The 18,873-nt window shown below is 35.6% G+C and overlaps 1 protein-coding gene across 3 annotated transcripts in view; it reads left to right on the top strand.

Moving 5' to 3' along the window:
• The first annotated feature begins 1,865 nt into the window (after nucleotides 1–1,865).
• Nucleotides 1,866–18,873, top strand: part of LOC132122487 (disintegrin and metalloproteinase domain-containing protein 12) — a 92,507-nt gene continuing 75,499 nt past the window's right edge. For all 3 annotated transcript variants that reach the window (XR_009426388.1, XM_059532821.1, XM_059532822.1), the window contains exon 1: nucleotides 1,866–2,161. Coding sequence is in view for 2 of the 3 variants with exons in the window: in XM_059532821.1 (XP_059388804.1) it covers nucleotides 2,059–2,161 (103 nt within the window). In the remaining variant the exon portion in view is untranslated. The remainder of the gene's footprint in view (nucleotides 2,162–18,873) is intronic.

Genomic DNA, 18,873 nt, shown 5'->3' on the forward strand with positions numbered 1-18,873 from the left:
TAAAACTAAAACGGAAGAAAAATGTAAAAACCATATGGACAAATTAAAAAAAGTTATAAAAATGACAAAAACACAACAAAATAATAATAATTAATAAAAATTATAAAAAAATGCTAAAACTACACATAATATAAAATAAACAAATAAAAAATAATATTATTTAAATTATACTAAAATAACACTGGTATATATGTGTGAAATATTTGTTTATATTTTTGATAATTATTTATTCATTTAATTTTTTTATAACTATTGCAATTTATGAACATTATATTGATAATTAAAGCAATTAAATTTGTCTTACAGTATGTCTTTTTTTCCAACTATGAAGAAATGCATTTAAATCCTTAAAAATCTACTTTTTTGAAATGTGAAATATTCCTGTTCCAGCGTGACCCACGAACAATTCATGAAAATAATCCTGGTGGACAATGAAATACATGAAGTAATATCATCATTCTGACTTCTTCTTTCACTCTGACACTCATTCATGCATAAATACTTAATTAAATCATTCTTTAAAGCCAATCGCTGTCTAAATGGAGGTTGAATGTTAAAGTCTGTTTCTTTTCTCCAGCTATGTTACAATCTTTAAGGGGGTGTTTCAAATGGTTTTCTGCTGTCTCTTGAAGTTGGATCCATTCCTGTCTGCTCTTTTGAAATCGGGGCAATGCAAGAACAGAATGATGAAATCACAGTCTTCTGCTCTTTCGAAATGAGGTTTCATTCATGTAGTTACAAACCGAACGCTGTTGATGTTGTTATTGTGCTCGGATCTCTCCTGCGTGTGCAGTCTGAGCTTCCTTTAGTGTTCTTTATTTGTTTCGGCTTTTAAATAATTCCCAGGTTCATCACTGATGTGTGGTGATTTCACACCTGCATTATTGCTCTTGTGCTGCAGTAAATCTGAGTGCAGTAATATTGTCCCAGCATGCACTGAACATGAAGACTCTAACTGTGGTTTAAACAGAGTAGACCATTTGCATTATTAATTTACTTCTTTACTGAGATCATTAGAGGTCACAAGAGGTCAACCACAAGACTTAAATTAAGTAACCACAAAACAGTCATTGGGATCATTTGGTTCAATGAAATTCTGAAATCTAAGAGCTGATATATTTGTATGATATTCTAAGCATGGGTTTAGACGGCATAATGACCATTTCAATTATTCATCAGCTTTTAATGAAAATTTATGCCACTGGATCAAACTGATCAATATGTGGTTTGTTGCCCTTTCAACTCAATCTTTAAATGTCTTTTCCATAGAAGATATAATGTTTATCAGAGTCATAAATCTCACCACATACTTTTATTATCTTCAGGTACTTTGAAAAACATGACACAATGACTATATAACATCTATAACATTATTTAATGCTTAAAAGTCAATTAATGCACATTATAATATAAATGTTATGGAAGACAAATTCATATTCTGTCTAAATGTGCTACTTAATAATAAGTATGTAATTAAATATGTAAATAAGTATTGAATTAATGATTACATTTATAAAATTTAAATACAATATATTTTATATTTATTTATTTACTTAAACATTCCATATTTAAAAATGTGTGGTAATAAAGAGCAGGTTTCAAAATGTGACAACCTACCCTCATATACAGTATTGTGACTGCATGACCCGTTACAGGTCATTGCATGTTAAATGAACTGGTTTTTTTTCTTCCCATGAACAACATGAACGTTTTTTTTTTTTTATCAAGATAACCTTGTGGGCAAGGATCGTCTGCTGAGCCTTCCTATTACTGTTTGTTATCGAATGTTAATGAACGTTGTTGTAAACTGTTTCCGCCGTGTCTGGTCTTTTCTCATCCAAAATCAGAGGCTTCAAGACAGCGGCTCGCTCGCGCGCGCGCGCTTGGGTTCATATGGCTCGTGCGCTCATGGAAAGCTGATGTGTGGCGCGCTCTGAGAGTCTCACATTTCAGGAAGTGTCGGAAGTCCTCAGCTGTTGTCCGTCTGTCCTGCTCTATATTATGGTCGTGCAGTCGTGATTCGCGTGGATTGTCGGTGTGGATCTCCGGTGGGGCACCATGTCCACCCGGTACAGCCCGAGGCGTGCGCTCCTGCCCGCGGTCTGCGCGCATCTTGTGTCCGTGCTGACTGTCTGCTGCGCCGGGAGCATGTTTACAGCCGGTAAGAGCACATTTACTACAACGGCTTTGTGCATTTACAACTTTCACATGACTGTGTGGCTGCTGCTCGAAAACTAGTACGCTGCCTTCTTAGTCAAACAGTATTTTTGGGCACCACGAGCGCGCATAAGTCAAACTGCACAGTTGTTTATTTAAAACACGGGCTTTGCCTGATATGACCCTTAAATTAGCCTTGAACGCAAATCTTTTGATTTTGACAGGTCATTTAGATGAAGCAGCTTGTAACTTGGCATAAAGCATTACAATTTGTGTTTTCTTTGAAAGAGGCATTAACAGAACATGAGTGGTTTGCTGGTGATTTTTATTGTCTTAACGTGTGCATTGTCAGTACACTATGCATGATGATGATCATTGTGATTTGTTTAGAATGATTTCTTATTTATTTATTATATCTATTTGATCAATGACACTTTTGATTGATTGTTTGTTTGATTGATTGATTGATTGATTATTGCAGGAAAAGGAAGTTGATTTTGTTTTGGAAAAATATGATTTGATTGATTGATTTTGAAACCCAAGCAAATTAAAGTTATTTTAGGACCTTTATTGACTTTTTATGTACATTTCCTCTCTACATTCTCATTACAAGGATGTAATAATATTATATGCATTTTTTAATTGTAGAGAATGAATACATTGTTTCTATTTTTGTACTACATTTTATGCTATTTTTAAATAAATAAAAATCATTGGAGCATACTTTATGTAATATTGTATAAAATGACAGTAATGATGATCTAATGATAATGAGCATTAAAATAATGCCATTTAAAATATGTATCTCAAAATGTCCAGATGCAATACAGTAATGAGAATTGTTGGGGTAAATATGTGTAATTGTTATAAAAATGAATGCCATAATGCAAAATTACTTGTGCAAATGTTGTTTTTCTCAAAATTTGGGGATAAGATATGACCTTGGTTTGGTGGTATCCACCCATGTAGAGTTGGGTTGATTAGCCTAAGGAGACAAAACCTGAACAATTGAGGCTTTCCTTTCTTTCTTTCTTTCTTTCTTTCTTTCTTTCTTTCTTTCTTTCTTTCTTTCTTTCTTTCTTTCTTCCATTGGTAAATTGCTCTTAATTAACACAGAAAACAATCAGTCTCTCTTCGCCTCCTGATGCTAAATGTATTTGTGTGCGAGTGATGATTATGTTATTGTGTGCTTTGCTGAGTTAATTGCATGTTGACGATCATTAATAGTTTAAAGCTCATTCATCAGGGACCTGGTAAGCGATATAAAATGAAACTCCATGCGGTTTTGGTGGACGCAGTCGCAGTGATTATATGATGCGAGCGCTAATGAAACAAACGCGCTGCATGCAACTCTGACATGTTTGATAAATGACACAGCATTACAGCGACATGGTGCTTGATCAGCCACAGACACTCTCATTAAATCAGGGGGCTTATACAAAACAGGTGTGCTGGAGGGAGGAGGAGATGTGGCACTTAAAATCAGAGTTTAGTATAATTTGTTAACACTGGAGAAATGTGGCTTGCATCACTTGCTCACCAGTGGATCCTCTCTAGTGAATGGGTGCCGTCACAATGAGAGTCCAAACAGCTGATCACAAATCCACAAATATTCCACACCACTCCAGTCCATAAGTTAACATCTTGTGGAGTGGAAATTTGTGTGTTTGTAAGAAACAAATCCATCAGTAAAGTGTTTAAACTATTCATCATGAAGTACAAGTCCATAATCCACAATAACATTTTCTCCAGTGAAAAAGTCGCCTCATCTGAATCAGGAGAGAAGTATGCCCAGATCAACACTGTTCACAAGCCCAAAAGCTCTAAACTAGTATGTGGGTGGATTTTGATGTAAGTGGACTACAGGAGATGGACTTTTTCACTGGAAGAATGGACTCATAGTCAGAAGTGATGGTTTAAATTTTAAACGTGCAAATGATGGATTTGTTTATTACAAACACAGCTTTTCACTTCACAAGACGTTAACTGATAAAAAATACTAGATATTATTTCACAGATTAATATTATGAAATATTGCAATTTAAAATAAGAGATTTCTATTTTAATATACTTCAAAATATCATTTATTCCTGTAAAGCAAAGCTGTACTTTCAGCATAATTTTTCCAGTCTTCAGCGTCACACAATCCTTCATAAACCATTCTAATATTCTGATCTATAATTAATGTTGGAAACAGTTATGCTGCTTAATATATTATGGGACCAGTGATATTTTTTTAGAATTCTTTGATAGATAAAAAGTGCTATTTATTAAAAAAATAGACATTTTGTGCTATAAAAGGCTATAAACTACTATTCAAAAGTTAGTGGGCAGTATTTTTTCTTTCTTTCTTTCTTTCTTTCTTTTTTTTAAGAAATTAATAGTTTTATTCAGCAAGGATGTGTTAAATGGATAGAAAGTGATAGTAATGACTTACATTGTTAGAATAAACTGTTCTTTTGAACTTTTTGTTAATGAAAGAATCAAAGAAAAATGTATCACAGGTTCCAAAGAAATATTAAGCAGCACAACAGCTTCAACACTGATAATAAATAATAAATCAGAATATTTGAATGATTTCTGAAGGATCATGTGACACTGAAGACTGGAGTTATGATGCTGAAAATGTAACTTTGATCACAGGAATAAATATTTTAAAGTATATTAATATAGGATAGCAATATTAGAAATTGCAATAATATTTCACAATATTACAGTTTCTTTCTGTATTATAAAAAAGAGCCTTAATGAGCATAATAGACTCCATTAAAAACAAGGTCAATGATTTATTAGGTTTAAATAATATAGGCCTAACATAATAGAATATAATATCAAAACAAACTGAAGCATTTAAACAGATCAACTCTAGAGCTGTTTACCAGAGCATTGCAATTATTTAGTTTTTACTAGAAAACAATCAAATGGCTCTCCCAACTCATTTTTGCATGTGCGCGGTGCATAATTTCTTCTGCGTGGCCAAGTTGGAGGGAACATTACTCAACAGTTATTTTATATTAAACAAAACTATTATTGGTTGCATATTTTTGTTGTTTATATTACACTGTAAAAAGAAATGCTTACACCAATTGTTTCTACACCAAATTTGTAATATTGTTTAAAAAGTAAGCTTTTGGTTCTCAAGAATCGCTCCAATCAATTTAGATCCATAATTCTTGATTTCAAGAATGATTCTATTTTTTTTTATTCATTGCAGTCATTTGTGAGTCATTAAAGGGAGACATAGACAAGGAAGGGCAGAGGAACCCATAAGATGAGTGTGGAAAGATGTGAGGTGGAAGTCAAGAGAAAGAACAGAGAGGAAGACATGGGGAAAGAGAGACGAGCCCGTCGCAGTGGGGTATAAAACTAGAAACCGTTGATGTGACAACAAGGTTACAGAGACACGCGATCAAAACCGTGCTGATCCCCAACATGTGTTAGAGAGAGGATGTCGACTACTGCGAGTGAACACTGTCCCTGAGTCTGCTACAAACGCTCCCATTCCCTCCAGACGCAGTGTTTGGGAAAACCAGAGTTCATTGCCACTTCTGTGAGCGTGGGGCATGTTTGAAGTTAGTTCAGCAGCAGATGAAAACTCTCAGCATTTGTTCACCCTCATGTCTTTACAAACATGCCTGGTTTTCTTTCTTCTGTGGAACACAAAAGCAGATGTTTTGCCAAATGTACTGAGTGCTCTTTTATTTAAAAAAAAATGGGTTGTCAAGCTCAAAATATGAGGGGAATATTATAGAAATAGCACAATATTTTGTTCACTACCTTTAAAAGTTGGTTATCCGTATGATTTTTTAAAATGAAATTAATAGTTTTATTCAGCGAGGATGTATTACATTGACCGTAAAGACGTTACAATAGATTTCAAACAAATACTGTTCATTCAACGAATGCTGAAAATCATGGTTTCCACAATCATATTCAGCAGTTTCAACACTTATAATAATAATAATAAAGATTTCTTGAGCAGAAATCAGAATATGATGCTGAAAATAAATCACATTTGAATATGTATTCAAATAGAAAACAGTGATTTAAAATTGTAATAATATTTCAGATTTTTGCCCTTTTTAATTTATTTTGATCAAATCCGTGCAGCCTTGGTAATCATAACTTCCAAAAACATTGAAAAATCTTCAAACTTCCATGATAGTGTGTATAATAGTCCAAGAACTCAGCCTTTTAAAGATAGTTTTTGAGAAGGAAAAGACCAAAATATGAGTTATTATTCACTGAATATATTTCTTGTAGCTCTAAAATCGCATTCACAGCCACCGTTTCAAATGCATCCTGTTTCCAAAAGTCACATGACGGGTAAAAACTGATAGCGCACATCAGTCAAAAGTCTATAAACATTGTTGTATAAACTATTCTTTAAGGTTTTTTTTTTTTTTTTTTTTGACATGCACATTTATGGCATGGACAACAAAAGTTTCGCAGAAGAAAGAAAATCTATTTTTGGGTGAACTGTACCTTTAAGATTTTCATGCACTCACTTCCTCTAGAGAAGAAACACAGCAACTCATTTTCCCACAATTCCCCCCTGGTGTGAAACGCCGCGTCGATGACAGGAAGTGGTTACCTTTCTGCCGTCGTTAAAGGCTAATGAGTGAGTTTATCAGAACAGGTGCCTCCCTGCGGTCTCACGAGGGCCGAATGCATCCGAATGCATCCGTTTTCAGAGTCCAGCATGTGGTCCTGCATAAAGCCCGCTGGAGGCGGAAAATGACTGGAAATCTTTAATGGCATGGTTTAAGAGCCGGCGTCTGCCGAGATTGTACGATCAGTTGTTAAATGCGTGAGGGTCACAGAGATGCCGTTCAGAAGCATCTGTTATAATGCATTATTAAAGTTAACAGGAAATCTAAACTGACCCTATTTGCTTCCGTAATACACATTTCTAGTCTAGTTGTGCATAATTCATCAGTGCATATTATTCATCGTAAACCAATATGTTGTTTATTGTAATAGCCAGTGTAGATCCTGATATCTGGAGAGCAGAGAGGCCAGCGGCTGCATGTCAGTTAGTGATTGAGAATCAGATTAGATTTGCCAATATTCAGTTTTTCTGCACTAGCTGATAGTTAAGGCTACATGGGTAATAAATAGCTGTTTAACAATATTTTACCAACTTTGTTTCCATTATGATGTGAAACATCCACTTTTAACTCTCTTGATGAAATATATCCCTTATTTCCCATTGAATATCAATATTAAACAGGAAAAGCACTATTGTTCAAAAGATTGGGGTCAGTAAGACAGTCAGTAAGGAAATTAATACTTTTATTAAGCAAAGATGGATGAAAATGATCAAAAGTGACAGTAAAGATATTCAGAATGTTACAAAAGATTTCTGTCACAAATAAATTGGTATTTTGAACTTTTAAGTTCATAAAAGAATCCTGAAAATCACTGTTTCCAAAAACATATGAAGCAGCACAACTGTTTTCAACATTGATGATAATCAGAAACGCATCTTGAGCAGCGGTTTAGTATGATTTCTGAAGTTCATGTGTCACTAAAGACTGGAGTAATGATGATGAAAATTCAGCTGTGCATCACAGAAATAAATTACAGTTTAACTAATATTCAAATGGAAAACTGGTATTTTAAGTATTATTGATTTTATTGTATTTTTCATCAAATAAATGCAGCCTTTGTGTGCATCAGCCACTTCAATATTAAATGGTAGTATATTTCCCATTATGGAGGTAAAATGGGTAAAACTGCATTTTTATGTTGATTTTATAATGTTAAAGGTCCTTCAGATCAGTTTGTGTCTCTAATTATCATCTGGATCTTTATTTTGGGGTGAACTGTTCCTTTAAGAGTGTATGGCATGTCAGACCTTCAGACCAGAAGTTTTTGTGTAGGCTATCTATGCTTAGACTTTCCATTCAAGAAAACATCTGATTTGATATATAGTCAACACTTTCCTTATGATAAATCATATTTTCATTCACAATACATTGGCAACATGCATTCTGAATCATAGAGTTAAGCATTCGTTCTGTCCCCTAAGGACACTTTCAGTCTTACAGTACGTTAACGGTCCGAGAGAGCAAGCACTCATCCGCTCTGCCAGAAATGGATCGTGCAGAGCTGAAAACAGCTGAATGGGATTGAGTATCTGCTGGTGAGCGCGTGATGACCAGAGAGAGTTTCAGGCGAACCGGCAGCTGTTCATACACCACTGGACTGTTGAGAGAGAGAAAGCAAGAGACACCCTGGAAAAACAGAGCGTTGAGGGCGTGGGGGGTTAATGAAAGACAGACGGAGAGGAGAAGAGAGAGAGAGAGAGATCTGCACACATGTAGGTTAAAAACTGCAGAAGACGTCTGCATGCATGAGAGAGAAAGAGAGCGCTCTGATGTTTAAACTCAACTGACCCCAGTCAGAACCTTTCACCCTCTCAATATGAAGGGCAGAGGCGATTATGTTCTCAATAAAACTCAACAGTGACTGCAAACCTCTTCAACAGCCCTGCTTTTTTTCTGAATAAGTGTACATGCTCATACTTTAATTTGAAGTTGAAAAAATGGCAAAAAAAGACATAGGTACAAAACTGTTTCCAAATAGACTTTCATTGCATCGAAGGTTTGCATTTAAACAGTTGCATGCATTATCTGGGAATCAAACCCATGACCTTGTTGTTGCTAGTACCATGACTGAGCTACAGAAATGGCATAAAAATAGATTAATATTGTTCTCAAAGCATTTATTATAACTATGAACATAAATAAATATTGTAATATATTCAAATGTATAAGTAACCTGGGATTATGGTTTATAGGATTATAGGACTGAGCTGTTGTTGCTGAGGCATTTGGTAATTAAGCAGTTTTGTAGAAATGAAGATTCTACAGGAGTATATCATAACTGAAGAAGTAGTACTGTTGATAAAAAATACTTTATTTGTGGAGAAATGGATGAGAATTGGACTTTTAGCTTTTGTCCTAAAAGTCAGTTTGAGGCTCAGTGACACTTCTGTGGGATCTTTCATGAAGTAATTATGAATATTTTTTGAACTGGCTCTTAGTTTTAATTATAAATGTTCAAGGTGGTGTGTTTCGAAGAAGTATTATAAATTCACATTTCTGAGAAGTAAAAGTCATTTTTTTAGAGGGTCAGCATGAAATCATAACAGAGTTTAATTAATTCTTAATGCATTTTTATTTGTTAATTTATTCCATGAATCTTCAACGCAAATTACTTTAAATATAAAAATAGTATTTGACTTCTGATATTTTTTTTTATCTCTTTTGAGATCTTCTCCTTATAGAAGAGTCAGTCATATTCTAAAAAAAAAATTCTTTTCAGTATTTTTATTGTGATTATTAAATAAATAAAAAAATCAACAGTATTATTGTGGTATAAAATAAAAGCTCAAATATTTATAAAAAATGTAAGTAGTATAAATAAAAATAATTATAAAAATGTTTATTTTTATAATAATAATTATTATTGCAGATTTAAAACAGAATGTAAAACGTAAAAACAGATTGGAACACACAGTGTCAAAATCGGACAATTCAGTCAACTTTTACTTTTTTTTAATTTACATTTTTCATGAGTCTCTGAAACCTACTTTGAGCCCCCTGTTTTACAGCACCATTAACACGTCTTTAAATGACTTCCTTAGAGATGTGAAGACTCTTCAGATCACACTGACCTTTAGTAGCCGATAGATGTCCATTTGTCTCCATTATATGCTCCACTGCGATATAAACTCAGCAACCGTCATTGGTGGAATAAACATTTAGTCGCATCTAACTCAGTCAAACTGGATGGAAATAATTGCGTTTCATTCCAGATTTTTCTGGTTTGAGTTTTAAGATGTAGCCGTGGTGTCCTTGATGTGGGGAATGGAGGCCTGTGATGTGATGAATCATGTAGTTTGTGCTTGTTCACCTTTCATTAGAAACCCGGTGAATTTGTGGCATTAAACTCCCTCATACGACGTCTGCCGCATTTTGAAGGAGGATCGGTCTCATCTGCCACATCACATCATACCTGAGCTGAGCCTTCGGCCTTCTGCATGGCTCATTTCCCCGGCTTCCTCGAAGGATGTGTCTGGAATCATGGCTCTTCGGGCCCCGTGATGCCGTGGTTTAGGTGATCTCACGGGGTCTTCATGCACGAGTGCAGCTCACGGCTTTCACAGGTGTGACCGTGGAGCTGTGCTCCATCATGGACTGTGAGAGTGAGCTTTATCCAGTGCATGACCAATCCATCTTGTATGGCCTTCAACATCTTTAATGGAGCAGTTGCAGAAGCAGGGACAAAGTAATGCACGACAGACTCCTGAAATCACATTTTCTTACTTTTAGTCCATGTGTTTTAGGCTAAAATATAGTGCACTCCTAAAAAAAAGCTTATTTTAGTCTTTTAAGGCCTCTTGATTTTGGGGGGAAAAGACATTGCTGCACTTTGGTTTTCTGTAACATTAAAAGTAAACACAGGATATTTTATAACTTACATAACTTAAATTTGATGTAGGTGATTTTGTGAATCTGCATAGAACATAATTTTTTTTAATTATTTACATCTTAAACCATTACAATATAACCATATGTGAAAACAATATGACTATAAAATTCTATTAAAAACTATATTATTACCACTAAAATTAAATAAAAAATTAAAATAACTAAAATTCCAATGTTTATGCCTTAATTACTTCTTAATTTTGGTATATCGTGATCTTGTTTTAAGGTCCATCTCCATTTTTTGTCCAGTAAAATGCCCTTTAGAATAGAATTATGAATGCAACATGCGTCCCTCTAGCAAGTGGCAAATAATAATTTGTACCATGCATGATGTATGCAAGATATTTCCACAGATTGTTTATACAGTATATTACTATATTTGGAAATAATTACTCATTCTGAGAAACAATGGTTTGATTTTTCTTAATTTTGCTATTGAAAAGCAGAGAACAGCAACAGACATCAGTGCTTTGCATATGGGTTCTGTATGCATTTTTAAAAAGCAAATGTATTGGGTTGATTTGGTAGAGATGATGTCATGATGTGTTGACCATGTGACCTGGCTTGAACTAAAGGTCACGTGAGGTTGTCTGTGTGGTTTTGGCTCCTCTCAAGGGGCATATGTTCCTGGATCCGTGTGCCAAGCGCTGGTGGCTCTGGCGCTCTCACGTGTCCAGCAAACCCACTGATAGATCTTCTGTGTGTAGATAGTCAGCAGTCAGTAGGTTTCCGAAGGTATGAAGTATAGTGATCGACTAATACATATTCCCAAGGCCGATATATCAGCTAACATTTTATATTGCCTTTTTTTTTTTAGCTTAGGACAATAAAGGTTTTTGGTTATTTGGCTGACTATTAGTTTACTGTCTCTGATTAAATAATAAATTAGAAATAACTGTCAAACAAGGAAAGTCAATTTCAATGTCAATGTCACCTTTATTTATATAGCGCTTTAAACAAAATACATTGCGTCAAAGCAACTGAACAACATTCATTAGGAAAACAGTGTCAATAATGCAAAAATGATAGTTAAAGGCAGTTCATCATTGGATTCAGTTATGTCATCTCTGTTCAGTTAAATAGTGTCTGTGCATTTATTTGCAATCAAGTCAACGATATCGCTGTAGATGAAGTGTCCCCAACTAAGCAAGCCAGAGGCGACAGCGGCAAGGAACCGAAACTCCATCGGTGACAGAATGGAGAAAAAAACCTTGGGAGAAACCAGGCTCAGTTGGGGGGCCAGTTCTCCTCTGACCAAATGAAACCAGTAGTTCAATTCCAGGCTGCAGCAAAGTCAGATTGTGCAGAAGAATCATCTGTTTCCTGTGGTCTTGTCCTGGTGCTCCTCTGAGACAAGGTCTTTACAGGGGATCTGTATCTGGGGCTCTAGTTGTCCTGGTCTCCGCTGTCTTTCAGGGATGTAGAGGTCCTTTCTAGGTGCTGATCCAGCATCTGGTCTGGATATGTACTGGATCCGAAAGTAAACATTATACAAATGCACACATGATTCCTTGATTTTTTTAAACAGTGCTACTTTAAATCCAATTGGCCACTACGCAATAATCACTCTGTACTGTATGTAAAATTTGCTCTACCTTCTTTTTATTTGATAAAATATGATTCAGATTGGGCACAGATTTATCAGATTGTTTCATTTTTATCCATTTTTATTATATTCATTTTAACAATTTTTTTTTTTATTTGTGCAAGAAACTGTTCTAGGTTACAGAATTTAAAAGTTGCTAAATTTGATAGTCGATTTATTGGTTTTATTTTTTATAGATTTTTAAAAATAATTTTCGAACTATTTCTAATTTAGTTTATATTATTTCAAATAAATGCACAATTAATTTTAGCATTTTTTTGTACATGTGTTTATCACTGTGTGATATCATATATCAGCCATTAGCCATGCTACTCTATAAGAAAAGGCATTGGTCATAAAAAAAAATCTAAATCGGTTGACCACTAATGAAGTTAGTAAGTGTGCTGCATTAAGATTCTGCGTTTAATTTTAATATTAACATTCTCATGTTCAATTTGCTTGTTGAATATTCTGTTTCACACCATATTTTAAAAGTAAAATGGGTTGTTAATGCTGTTCTATGTTGACTTTAAAATGAAAATGAAAATCCTGTCATTACTATGTCATTATTTATACAAAGTAGATCATTTAAATAATGCTGGTAACCAAACAGTTGGTGGTAGCCATTGACTTCCACAGTATTATGGAAGTCAATGGCTACCGTCAACTGTCTGGTTACCAACATTCTTCAAAATATCTTCTTTTGTGTTAAACAGAAGAAAGAAACTACAGGTTTGGAACCACTTGTCGGTAAGCAAATGACAGAGACAGAATTTTTATTTTTGGGTGAACTGTCTCTTTAAGTGCCCAGGAAACTCTCAGCTGTGGATCCGTCATGGTGACTTTAAATGGGGCTGCGGAGGCCTACTCTTCCTCTGCCTCTCGTCTGAGCATGTGGCACACATGTGAAACAGCTGGCATATGCTAAAATTACATGCATATGCACTGTATAACATGATTGACTAGTACAAGTCACTCTCTCTCATACACGAAACAGTTCTTGATAAGAAATGCTCAGAATCAGCAGGGACAGAGGTCACACTGACTAGCCAGCAGGGGGCGTCTCATTCACTGCGTCCCGCCCAGGGACGTCAACATGTCCTGCTCAAAGGGAACATGTATGAAAGACCTCAGCTCTCTCTGCTCTGTTTTTTCTGATTTACTGGTGAGTTGTATTTTGCACGGTGTAGCACTTTTACTAAAGCTCTGAAGAGCATGCGTGAGTTTTAAAGTTTTGACATGATACAAGGAACAGAAAAAGTATTTTTTCCTGTCTTGATGCCATAGGAGACACTTACTCTTACTGAATCTATATTCTGGATCTTCAAAGATCTGATCTTTTTTTTTTTTTTTTGCATTAACAGACGATGCCAATAGCAAATGCACTGATCCGAAGAACCTCTAATGTTACATCAAGAGCATTTTAAGATCAACATGAAACATTTTCAAGCCTTTTTACTTCTGCGGTCTGATGCATTTCTGAGCAAAACAAGATATTCAATAAGAAAAAATAGGACAGAGCTTGATTTGGTTCATCAGGATTGCTGGGACTGTGAAAAGTACTTGTATTGAGTCTTGAGGGAACTTGAAAGTTACGTTGATGAACGATTTTGAAGGCAAACATTTTTTCTTTTTGAAATGATGTGAACTAGTTGGGCACAATAAGACCAATAGTATATATTAAGCCTAAAAATATCCTAAAATGTGTGTTCCTGGTCAAAAACAACCAGCTTAAAACAAATAATAAAATGGCTTAAGATCTCATTATGCTATACTATAATTCGATCTTGGATTCTTTCTTTTTGCTTTCTTTTATTTGTGAGTTTTGTATTTAATTTTTGGAACTGATTGATCATAGGACGCAATGATCTGAGCTTATGCACCTCAGTGTTGGAGTGAAAAAAAGCGTTAATTGTGTGGATAATTCTGTCATTGTTCACCCGAAAACTGCACTCAACAAGGCCTACATCAACTCTTCTGCTTCTGATTCTCTCTCAGTAGAAGTAGGCTGTTGTAAGAGTAACTTTTAAACAGAATCCCAGGTCTCGTATAGGCAGTGTTTGTTTAGTTTGTTTAGTGTCATCTTGCAGGCCGTGCTGTTTAAACTGGAGTTCGGCCAAAATAAACACACGAGTGGAACATTAATGAGATAAGAACGATGTTCAGAGATAATGTCAGCATCACTCTTGCTGTCTCTCATACTGAAGACTGAGATTTGAACCATCAAATTTGGATTGTTTTAAGAATAGTTTGAAACTCTAATTCAGTTTCTGAATTTGAAAAGAGGTGGCAAACAGGATCAAGAATTGCTTTTTTAAGTAGAAGCATTGGCTTCAAAAAGCATTGGTGTATAAAAGTTTTCAAGTTTGAGCGTTTATAAGCCTGATGTATGTGATGAAGTGATTTGTTATTCTGGTTTCTGAATCAGTTCTTTACAGTCATTTGTTTTTGATCCAGACTCTATATGTTTTTGATTCACTAAAAAGATTTGGCTCATAGTAGATAGATAGACAGATTAAATAATGTATTTCCTTCACACTATTAGGAATTCATTAGACTCTTTCAAACTCTTTCAAGTCTCTTGGCTTGAAACACCTGTAACCCATGGTTACACAAACTTGTTTAAAGAAACACAAGACTCTTGGTGGTATTTAAGTGTGTTTTCACTGCAGATTTCCCTCATTTATCCCAACACGATGTGAAAAGCAGCACTGATTACATTCATCTGTATCAGTGGATTATTTCATTATTCAGCATAATCCGGACGTCAGCCTGTGCTCACAGACCTGACGGACAATTTCCTGTTTTCTCCCGTTAAAGATGGAGACGGGCCTGTCATTGGGTATTCCTCGTCATCTGTCTCAAATTAACTTGAATTCTGATTAAACCCCTTTTCCCCCCTCTTTTTCCTCACAGCTTGTGTTTTCTTCTGTCGCACGTCTGTTTCAAAGTAAGGACAGTTTGTTGTGCTGGGATCTTCATGCTCTCATTGAGTGTGTTCTCCAAAACCACTGGAGGCACAAACCGTGTTTTTCTCGCTCTCTATCTGGACCGTGTTTTCTTCACAGCGTCTGTTTGAGCTTCCTTCTATTTTTCTGTTTTTTTCATGTGGAGAGTCATCAGCGTGTCGCCAGCGGCCATGTTTTTCTTTATTTAATCAAATGTAGCACACTGCGGGATATGAACACGCTGAGTTGCTTTCTCACAAAGAGATGCTGTCACTAAGCCGCAGGTGTTTTTAAAGACAAACATTAGTGCTTACCTGGGAGTGAGGGTGCATGCTGAAAAACAACTTACTGTAGTAGAGGACAGTGGAGCCTTCCAGGAATGACCAGCTAAAGCCATCATTTACTGGCCAGTTTGTGTTTGTCATGGCTTAAATGCACATTTACGAGTGGGACTGCTTCCTTCAGACCTGAGAGAGGGATATCTCTGCTGGCCAGTGTTAGTTTAGTGCTGTTCTGACCGCTGGGCCAGTTTATGCATGCTGTTAAAGTAACAAGCAAAACACAGCTTCTCAAATTGGTTGACCACTAAGCATGGATGGTATAATCAAAATGTTTTTTGCTTCGTATGAGTAATTCTAAGCAACAGTGTATATCATGTATATAGTTATATTTGATTGACATTCTATGAAAATAATGATTTTGAGCCCATAAGCATTTTTGCATAACCCTGTGGATAAAATGCTTCACAAATGAAAAGAACATTATTTATTTGTGTGTTTGATATCTTGTTAATATTGTAAAATAATTGATCATATTAAATAGCAATGTGACATTGCCATTTTTGGATAATACTTTATGATTAATAAAACTTCAGATGGAAGCTACTTCACCATTATTTGTTTGTTTGTGTATTATTATAATTTATGTTATTATTTATATAAAAAAATATTTAGATATTTAAAAGCAATGCTGTAATGCCAGGTTTAAAAATAATTATTGTGAATGGATAAAACCTCCAATTGTTTGTTTACTTATATTATAATTTTAATTGTATATTTGTATAATATTAACTCTTATATAAATATTTATTATTATTATTATTCGAATTTTGAATATTCATCTAACTTTAAAAAAAAAATCCACATTCGAATGCAAAAACGATCCATTCGAATTTTAGGTCTGTGTCAGCCGTCAGGCAGCCTTGTATCAGTGATGCACAAAGTGCAACGACGATGTAAGTGTCATTGCATTTTTATGCTTTTGTTAACCTATCCAGATGAACCGGCTAGATTCGGCGCTGCTACGTTGTTCATTCAATATATTGCTAAAGACGAGAGCATCAGTGTGGAGAAGATGTTGTTAACGTCAAAACTGAAACCAAGCCGTTCACTCAGAACGTATATTTCACACATTTTACATTTACAATTAATCATTTAGCAGACGCTTTTATCCAAAGCGACTTACAAATGAGAACAATAGAAGCAGTCAGGTCAACAAGAGAACAACAACAGTATACAAGTGCCATGACAAGTCTCAGTTCGTCTAGTATAGAATGCATAGCCAGGTTTTTTTTTTTGTTAATAAATGAAAAGACAAGAAAAGGAAAAGTGCTAGTATGAGACTCTATGGCGGTTTTCCCCATGCCACTGTATCTCATGTTTTTAAACGAGGAAAGCAGCCTACTTTTGTGATTGGTTTTTGGTCCTTTGTATTAAACTATACATACATGCATGGTGCTGGTTTTTTTTCTTTCTAATTGTTTTAGCAACTTTATTAATTATGTATGGTTTATACATTTTATTTTAAACATTATGCACTTTTTTTCAAAGATAGTCGTGGTGTATTATCACGCTTTGAATAAACGTGCATGATATTTTGCTCAATTCGCCGTCTTGTGGCAAAAGCTTTTTTTCCCCCTAACTGAAATTATGCCTTTCAAATTAGAATATAATTCGAAATATTATAATATTTAAGTAGAAAATTCTAATTTTGTTTTTCAGTCATTTTGACAGCCCTAACATACAGATGGTTTAGCTGGTCTGGTTGGTTTAGCTAGGTCAAACTAGCACACTAGCATCCAAATCATAACGTTTTTCAGCAGGAGGAGAAACAAAAGATGAATCCGTCTGCTGTAGTTGAGGGAAAGGCTCAGCTCTGAGTGAAATGAGACTTTTATCAGCGGTGGATGAAAGATTTGGTGCTCCATTAGCAAAGAGAGAAAAAAGACTGGGAGGAAACGGTTCATATTGCACAGGCTGTCATATGGAGGGCTTGTGTAAGACAAAAAACAGCCCGCTGGGTGTTCAGGAGGAGTGTAGGGGCGTTTGCTCGCGCTGTTCTGCCGAGGCTTTGGAAGGGGTTTGTGGTTGTTGTATTGAAGTGGTTATGCGCCAAAAACACATGATTAATTTTTGGAGATGTTTTCCCTCACATCCCCTCAGGTCCAGATGTCAGACAAAGATGCTGTATGTGAACTTTACTTCAGACTCCCTCTGGAGATTAGACGCTGTTTGTTGCATCTTGGCGTCGTTAGGTTCTCAGACCTACAGAACGCTCAGAAAACTTGAGATTGAAACACCAGATCTGATGAATGCTGACTTGACACAACTAAGGCATTCTGGGAAATCTTCATTGAGATGGTTTTAACAAGTTAAAACTGGTCTCCTAGCCTGGCTTTTCACTTAATACATGTTTTATGACCAATTTAATGCATTCTTGTATTTAGTTATTTAAAGAATAGCTGATCTTTCAGCCTGAAAATTTTGAAAATCTTTTTAAAACCACCAATATTTCAGCCTGACCGGATTGGAAGTCCAGGTTTAAGCTTTTTTGTCAGTCAGGGTTATGGAGACCAAAATATCAGGGTACTGCGCAAAGATCATTCTGAAGTCAGAAGTTTCCTGATGTCAGTTTTATCCAGTTAAGTCACTGCAGACTTCAAGAGCATCTATATAGAGATATTTTACAGTTTCTGATGGTGTTTCCCAGATCAAAGCAGAAACTGTGACTTATTCACACAAACCCAGTGTGTATGTTTACTGCAGCACTTCACGTATTGAAAAAAAGGATTGATTTGATTTGCATCTGGCGACGACACACAATTTCTGGGCCAACGCTTCAACATTTTATACCTTTATTATTCAGTCATTTGCTCTCATAAATCCAGTACAAAAGATCAGCCAATAAAGAAGAAACACATATAACATAGACGCCCCAACCGCACGCTCGCTTTATTGAGTCGACTGCAGAGGGATAAATAACAGTGTAATAGCTGAAGTTTCTCGCTCTGCTTTATTGAGAAAGTAAATAAGCTCCGGAGCCGCACTCCCTCACCGCATCTCCTGTACATTTACTGACTTTCTTAAATGGATCCACCACACAAGCAGGAGTTTCTGAAATGAACAAATACCGCTTGTTTTTTGGCGCACGGGATCTCCAGTTACACCGTTTACAAGTGAACATTAAAAGCCACATTAAAAGCCTTGCTAACAATATCGCCCATTCACCCTTAAATGTCATTCGTCGAGGTGTACGGGGTCTTTAAAGTCCTCGAACGTGATGGTGAGTCCATGTGCGTGTCTCGCTCTGCGAGTGTTGGTGTTGGATTCAGATCTATCAGGCTCTGGGCTTGATTATTTAGGATCAGTTTTACTGCCATGGAAATGATGGCTAATTCTAGGCC

The sequence above is a fragment of the Carassius carassius genome, chromosome 40 (genome assembly GCF_963082965.1).
Source record: "Carassius carassius chromosome 40, fCarCar2.1, whole genome shotgun sequence".
Taxonomy (NCBI): domain Eukaryota; kingdom Metazoa; phylum Chordata; class Actinopteri; order Cypriniformes; family Cyprinidae; genus Carassius; species Carassius carassius.